Source organism: Capra hircus, chromosome 18 (genome assembly GCF_001704415.2).
Source record: "Capra hircus breed San Clemente chromosome 18, ASM170441v1, whole genome shotgun sequence".
In the NCBI taxonomy this organism is placed as follows: Eukaryota; Metazoa; Chordata; class Mammalia; order Artiodactyla; family Bovidae; genus Capra; species Capra hircus.
In genome coordinates this window covers 63577770-63586320 of record NC_030825.1, presented here as the reverse complement: position 1 = coordinate 63586320, position 8551 = coordinate 63577770, and the positions used below count along the sequence as shown (strand labels likewise).

General features: G+C 50.0%; 1 protein-coding gene across 1 annotated transcript; it reads right to left on the bottom strand.

The window, feature by feature from the left end:
• On the bottom strand, positions 3228–6546 carry RFPL4A (ret finger protein like 4A). Its single transcript, XM_018063232.1, is given in 4 exon segments — positions 3228–3649; positions 3819–3932; positions 6265–6321; positions 6324–6546. Coding segments are annotated over 4 exon segments (816 nt in total).

The window sequence follows — 8551 nt, the reverse complement described above, 5'->3', positions numbered from 1 at the left end:
CTCCTGGTGTTCTGGCAGGTAGGACGTCTGGTTTCATTCAGGTGCCCCAGGTTCAATTCCTGGGCAGGGAACGAAGATCGCTTTTCAGAACCCCTCACTGCCATCTCTCTGAGGTCATCCCCACAGCTCACCACATCACTAAAGGTTTATTAACAGGTGCTCTATTTACCCACCATAATGCATCCAGATATCAAGAGCAAGCTCCTAGGTGCATTGAAAGGCAAAAACAAACAAAACACCCCCCAAACCCAAACAGTTTGAAGAGACAGAGTGAGCATCAGATACAGACATGGCAGGAAAGTTGGAATGGTCAGACCAGGAATGAAAATCAGCTACGATCACTGTGCTGAGGGCTCTAGTGGATAAAGCAGACATGTGTGGGAACAGCTGGGCACCGAGAGCAGGAGGGGGGAATTCTAAATTAGGAAGAAATGCTGGAGATCAAACACTGTCCCAGAAATTCAAGACTGACTTTGATGGGCTTCTTAGTAAATCAGATGCTAATGTGCAAGTAATCTCAGAGGGAGATGTACAGTGAACTCACGGCTCTGGTTCCATTCAGATACACACCCCAGCACATTCGCCCCTTCCACCTGCCTGCCAGGGCATGGACGGGGCAGCTCAGGACAAGGCAGGGGGGCACCTGTCCTGCCCAAGGTGCTGACAACGCAGCTCTGAGCTCCTCTCCTGCTGAGAGCCGGCTCTCCTGTTTCCTGCCCTGAGACTGAACACAAGCGTGCACTCACCTGCCCGCACTCAGCGCCACACTCTGTGCAGGGAAGTGGCAGTCGGGATGGGCCCCAGTTATAGGGACAGGGCCCCTGGGCCCGCTCTCCCCACAGAGGAGCCATTATCATGTCATCTGGAGGGGAGGTGACATGTCTGCATGGAGAGTCTGGGGCGTCTCCAGGGAGGGCCAGATCTTACCCCCAGTGCTCGTCACCCTCACCCACGCCTGGGGACTAGGGACAACTCCTGGCAATTACTGAGAAGGTCCACGCGAGCAGCTGAGCAGAGGGCAGGAGAGTTTTCTGTGTTCCCTGTGGGAGAGCCCAAGTTCACAGTGACAGTCATAGCCGGGGGAGGGACACTCACAGAGCACCCAGGCTCCCTTCACTGTCTCCCGGTGGGCATTTTCCTTCATGGCCTCACTCTTCCAAACTGTTTTCTCACTGATCATCAGCATGGGATCTGGAGGCTGGGCTTTCTCCTGAATTGAAGTTCCACAGCCCTTTCTATTTATGGCCTCAGGTTTGTTTAATCTGGAAAACGCCCCCTTTGAAGCCAGAGTTTCCCTCCTCAGAATCCTCAGGTCTCCCTCACGTCCACGTGACTCTACAAGGACCTTGTCATTGGTTCTAAGTCACCCATGGAGCCCCCTCCTTGAGCCTCTTACTGGACATCCAGCCTGTCCCTGTGTTCTGGGCCATGACTGCTGGAAAGAAGATTTCTGGACTCAGACCTAAGAAATACCACTGATGAGGAAAAACAGGTAACATTAGACTGCTGCAGTCCACGGGGTCAGAGTCGAACTTGACTTAGTGGCTGAACAACAGCATTAGAATACTTTAAATTGATCACGGCAACCATCAGCTGATAGTTGGATCTTGGGTATCAGGTCCCTCAGCTGGGAAATAGCCCTGAGTTCATCCTTCTGAGAGCCCAGAGAGCAGAAGGGGTACAATCAATCGTCCCCATTGGGCTCCTTCTGCAGGAAGTTGATGCCCTGTGGCCAGTGGACTTGTCCTCAGTTCAGGTACATGGGTTTGAGGAGAGAAGGCAGGCAGATAGACGGCCACTGCCTCTTTAAAGTGTTTAACTGTGGTACCTGTCTGCTGAAAATATGCAGGATTTAATTATGCATATGATTTAATGTGTGGACTGATTATTCATCCTCAGAATCTGCCCACACATTTAAACACAATGAACCTACTGTGTGCTGTCCCTAGTACTAGTTAATGAAGGTGCAAACAGAAACACTCATGATCCTGGTTCTGAGATATGAGATGCTGGTTACATGAAGGACATGGTTCATCATTAGACTTCTCACTGAACTGGTGAAAGGGTCTTGATTTAGCTGTCTATTCAGGTAGCTCCAGTCCCATGTGGCTACTAAGCACCTGAAACAGGCTCATCTGAGAGATGCTCTGATTGTAAACATACACTGGACGTCAAGCATCTGTTAAGAAAGAGAGACAGTAAACTACCTTTTCAAGAACTTTTAAAAATTGATTATAGCTTGTGCTCAGTTGCTCACTTGTGTCCAACTCGAGACCCCATGGACTGTAGCCCGCCAGGCTCCTCTGTCCCTTGGATTCTCCAAGCAAGAACACTGGAGCGGGTTGCCATGCCCTCCTCCAGGGGATCTTCCTGATCCCGGGACTGAGCCTCTGTCTCCTGTGTTGCAGGCAGTTTCTTCACCAGCTGAGCTATCAGGGAAGCCCCCATCCTTAATAAAACCTCACTTATTCCAGAAATAAGTCAACATTTGATGGGATTAAGGACATGGGATGTAAATAAGGAGGAAGTAAGAACCATATTCAATAAAAGCCCCTTGCAGGGGAGCTGAGTGGCAGTGGGGGCACGTGGAGGCCACAGGCAAAACTAGTGTACTTAAGGTGGGTCCACATTATGGAATTTCTTCTTCACGTCTGCGATTTCTCTAAAAGACAGATTTGAGAGTCAAGGTCTGCAGTGTGGAGGCATTTGTTAATTCAGCAAATATTCTTGAGGTCAGCTCAGTGCCGGGCAGTGTGTGTCCATTTATGGGCACTGGACAGAGTACTCTGTCCTGAGAGAAGTAAACTGACCCTGGCAGGGTCTTCTTCATTTTATCATCCCAGCTTCACATTATATACACGATGGTGACTTTCCCTCATTGACTTTATCAACCTCTCAGGCCCTGCCAGGCCTCCTGTCATGGCCAGGTGGGTCCTGCTGGGATCAGAAGGCTCAGCAACGTGCAGTAGAAACGGAATGCGGCATAGTTCAATGTGCACTTGAAACAAATGTGTGGTTTTCAGCTGTTGAATGAAACTGACTGCGTGCACACATTTTTAATCTGGAAACACGACTTGTTCCATAATATAAAGAACCTCCATCACACACTAGGTTACGCTTGCAGAAAATTAAAAGGAAACATTTGGAAATTGATCTGAAAAAAACAATAATTGAAACAGAAATAAGTCCGGAAACCACAATATTACTTCTGGAAATGTAAGCTTCTCTCATGCAATTTGTGTTAGTGATTCATGAACTGTTCTGTAGTTCTCTGCTGCGCTTCTGCGCCACGCGGGCAGCAAACGGGGACGTCCCGACACAGCCACGCGCACACGAGAGTTCTCTCCGGCGCCTCGGCGGTCGGTGTCACTCGCTTTGGCCCGGATTCGGCGAGGACCGCCAGCGCCCAGACTCACACGGTAGATCCTCAGGAAGCTCTGGTCGTCCCGGCTCGGATGCGATGCGGATCAAAACGGACACAGCGGCTCCGGGGCGGGAACTTGAGTGAATGTAAAGATATGGGACCCCTCGCCAACGTGGTAGAAGGAACCGATCCCGACGTTCAGGAAGACCCCCGCTCGGTGCAGCCGGGGCTCACCCTGAGCGCGGTGCAGGAAGGCTCGGGCAGGCGGAGAACACGGCTCCGTCTCTCAAACTCACAGGCCAGAAGCCGCGCCCGCAGTCGGCCGCGTCTCCCCGAGCCGGCGCGCTGTCTCGCGGCAGACGCCCAGGCCCCCTCGGCCGGACCCGCCTCCACCTCCAGGAGTGGCGCCGGAGGTGAACCGCGGGGAGCGCAGCACGCAAGTGGTGCGGTGAACCTCTCAGGTCTCGGCTCCTTCTGCTGCTTGTAAACCCGCGGCGGACAGTTCTCAGGCCCTCAGAAATGATGAGGTGCTTGGTGGTCGTGTCAACGTCCATTGGCACGTCCACGGCGGGGAGAAAGGTCAGCAACAGGGACGCTGGACACTGCACTTCCTGCCCTCTGGGGGTCACGCGGCTCACTCACTTCACTTCCGTAACTCATAACTCGGTACTTGTTACCCAAGCAGACAGAGGGTTCCTGCTGACTCTTCCCTGAGCCTGATGAGATAGTTCCACGAATAAACTGAATGATTAAAGAGATACAATTCCATGTATAAACAGAATGATTAAAATGGAACCGGTCTTTCTCATTCACGCCCATGTTCTCTTTGCATTAACTGGATTATTTGATTCAAGACTTCTGTTTAGAACATGATATGCATTAAAGAAAAAAAAAGAGAGTCCCTGGGTGTTGATTTCCCTCAAAATTGTCCAATTGAGACAGACTTTGTCAAAATACAGACACTGAATATACACCTGAATGGTGGTGATTTGATGTGTCCCAGAATAATGTTGGAATAGTAAGGTATCTTTTTCTTCTTTTTGCATCTTTCTTCTCTGTAAATGAACAACAAGCAATTGCACTCCAGTCCTTCCCATTCTCTGAGTTGTAGAAAATCTAAGAAGACGTGTCAGAGGTCTCTGGAAGAGGGGGTTAACTCTGGAAGTTAAGACAGAGGAAGGGATTCTTGTGGACACAGGAAAGGATGGGCTTGGATACTGTAGTGACTCAGACCCAGAACTCGATGCGGCCAGGCTCAGAGGGTGGGGGTGGAAGGACTAGCTGCATTGGCAACATCTCCGCCTAACCAAGTGATGAGGAGGGGGCCTGGACTCGCCTGTCCTGATGTGACCGTGTGGATGGGACCACAGTTCAGTTCAGTTGCTCAGTCGCGTCCAACTCGTTATGACCCCATGGACTGCAGCACACCAGGCCTCCCTGTATCACCAACTCCCAGAGTCCACCCAAACCCATGTCCATTGAGTCAGTGATGCCATTCAACCACCTCATCCTCTGCCGTCCCCTTCTCCTCCTGCCCTCAATCTTTCCCAGCATCAAGGTCTTTTCAAATGAGTCAGCTCTGCGTATCAGGTGGCCGAAGGATTGCAGTTTCAGCTTCAGCATCAGTCCTTCCAATGAACACCCAGGACTGATCTCCTTTAGGATGGACTGGTTGGATCCCCTTGCAGTCCAAGGGACTCTCAAGAGTCTTCTCCAACACCACAGTTCAAAAGCATCAATTCTTCTGCGCTCAGCTTTCTTTATAGTCCAACTCTCACATCCATTCATGACCACTGGAAAAACCATAGCCTTGACTAGATGGACCTTTGTTGGCAAAGTAATGTCTCTGCTTTTGATGGGGCCACAGAAGACTCAGAAATAAACCCTCTGCCGCAAAGGCCTACAACTCCGCTTGGCTCCCTCCTCACACGGCTCTTTGGGAGATGCTGAGACTTCTGATCGTTGGAGAGAACATGCGAAGGTTTTCCAGGTCCCCATCATAAAGACGGGTGTGCATGGAGCAGGTGGAAGCCACTCAAGGAGCTGAGCAGCTGGCTGCTTTCCTGATGACACGCGGGTTTGAAGGGGCACCAGAGCACAGTCATCACAGCCCACGGATGATAGGACCCCTCACAGGAGGAGGGAGTGGGCAGAGCGGGTGAAAGGAGCCTGGGCACTCTCTGCATAGCTGGGGAGGTCAGCCCTGGCATTCGGAGCTAACCCAGGAGACGCAGCTGAGCCGTAGTCATTCCCCTTCTCTAGCAGTCCCGAGCCGGAATCAGGCACCTTAGGTCCCAGCCAGGGCGGGAGCGCAGGAGACAGGACTGAGACCTCTGGTCACACAGCACACGCTCCTTTCCCTTCGGCCGGGCGTTTGTGCCCTCGGTATGCCCTGTCCACTCACGCTATGCATAGAGTCACCTGGGGCTTTGCCACATCCTGTGGGAGGTGCTCCGTCGCTCAATCATGTTGGACTCTTGGTGATCCTGTGGACTGTAGCCCACGAGGATCCTCTGTCCATGGGATTCTCCAGGCAAGAATGCTGGAGGGGGTCGCCATTCCATCCCTCCAGGGGATCTTCCCCACCCTGGGATGGAAGCTGCCTCCCGGGCATCTCCTTCATTGGCAGGCGGATTCTTTATGACTAGTGCCACCTGGGAAGGCCACACAGGACTAAGGCATAGGCTAAATGTTATCATTGCTTAAAAAATAAAAATCTACAGATAGCTCTTATCTACAGCTAGTGGAGGACAACACTTGCTGGTTGGAAAGAATAAACATTTCAGGTGGCAGAATTTAGTGAGGCCCTCAGCGAGGCCTTAGCTAGCTGAGCGCTGTTGAAAAGGTGCTTTGCCCGGGGTGATTGTTGGTCGGAGTGTGGTACACAGACGCCTCACCTCAGAACTTGCGGACCCTTGGGTTCATCTGGGGGACGGCTCTCAGCTGGGGCTCGAGGCCTTGACCTTGCACACTAGTGCTCTGAGCTGCAGCACGCTCCTGAGGTCAGTCTTCTGGGAGACCACCAAACAGTTGCGGCACAGCAAGCCCTCCGCGCCGGGCGCCTTCTGCAGCGAATCCAGGCAGCGGAAGCACCAGCCAAAGCCACATTTCAAGTACCTGGAGTTGTCCAGGTACGTCAGGCAGACCGCACATTTACTCGCTTTAAAGAAGTGTTCAGCCATGGGTCCTCTCTGGGGAAACGTGCATGAGACGGCAATTTCCATGAGCTGAATGGATACTAGTCCCTGGGGCACTTTTTTCTCCAGAATTTTTGTCTTATAGATAATATGACTTCAGTCATGTCTGATTCTTTTGCGACCCCATGAATTGCAGCCCACCAGGCTTCTCTGTCCATGGGATTTTCCAGGTTAACAATATTGGAGTGGGTTGCCATTTCCTTTTCCAGGGGATCTTCCTAACAGGGTGATCCAACCCGAGTCTCCTGCGTTGGCAGGTGGGTCCTTTACTTCTGAGCCACCAAGGAAGCCTGATAGAGAATATAAATCTCTGCAATTTGAATTTTTTTTAGCTGCGTGGAGGATATTATGCACAGTGAAGTCAATCAGAGAGAGACAAACACTGCATGATATCACTTTTATGTGGACAGTGAAAAACAATACAAATGAACACATATGAAAAACAGAAACATGTTTACAGATATGGAAAACAAATGTGTGGTAACCAGAGGGGAGGCTGGGTGGAGGGCAGTGCTACAGATTAACAGACAGAAATTACTACACGTAAAATTGATAAACAAGGACCATACTGTATAGCACCAGGGATGTACACCCATTACCCTGTAATAACTTATAATAGAGAATACTTTGCAAAAATACTGAATCACTGTGCTGCACCTCAAAGTAACATATTGAAAATCAGCTATTCTTCAATAAAAAAATATGACTAATAGGGATGCTAGTGTCAATGCAATAAAGAGCAATTTGTCTTTTAACATAAAAAACCCAAAAAGATTGAAAAATGATGTTGCAATGATTACACTTTGCCTTTTAACACTGGCTAGATTTATCTGCTCCTCCTTTGTTAATGTGCGTACTGGAAAATGAACTTAGACTCACACATGCGGGTCACCCTGGACTCTCCACCTGTCCAAACTGCATGTGGCAAAAACTCACAGAGGAACTTGAGAGGTGGAACCAGTCTGTGGCTGAAACTTCATCTCACAGAGTCTACCAAGCTCTGATTAGACTCAGGATAATGAAGATCAAACCAGTCAACCCTAAAGGAAATCAACCCTGAATATTCATTGGAAGGACTGATGCTGAAGCTCCAGTACTTTGGCCACCTGATGCCAAGAGCCAGCTCATGGGGAAAGACCGTGATGCTGGAAAGACTGAAGGCGGGAGAAGAGGATGACAGAGGATGAGATGGTTGGATGGCATCACCGACTCAATGGACATGAGTTTGAGGAAACTCTGCGAGACAGTGAAGGACAGGGAAGGCTGGCATGGGGTTGCAAAGAGTTGGACACGACCGAATGACTGAATAATGAAGACTTTATTACTTCTCCAGCCTGGATACTGAACATTTGAGTTCTGCCTATTCTCCTGGAGCTCCTTGTTTCTCCAAGTGCACACACCGTGCCTCAGGTAACACTCCAGCTCTAATACATTTCCAAATCCCTGCCTTCTGTAGAACAGAAATGTAAGAATGAACGCTTCTAAGACAGACTTACCTCTACTCAGCCAGGTCCAGCTGCTTGCCCCCTCTCACAGCTCAGTTCTGCAGTGAGAGCCACCTCCAGGGGCTTTTATAAGACATTGCTTCCCCCATCTCACGCCCATTCTTTGCCAATCCAATCAGGTTGTGATTTCATTCTGGAAATGGCACCCCACTCCAGTACTCTTGCCTGGAAAATCCCATAGACTGAGAAGCCTGGTAGGCTACAGTCCATGGTGTCACAAAGAGTCGGACATGACTGAGCGACTTCACTTCACTTCAGGTTTCTTTATCCTCCAGTCATACAGAGATTTAACACACACACAAGAGATAATTGTATCTTGAAAGTGCTATTTTTAATCTAATAGGAAACAAATATTGTCAATTCAGTCAGTGCTGAAGGAAATTCACCCTGAATATCCATGGGAAGGACTGCTGCTGAAGCTGAAACTCTGATACTTTGGCCACCTGAGGGGAAGAGCTGACTCATTTGAAAAGACCCTGATGCTA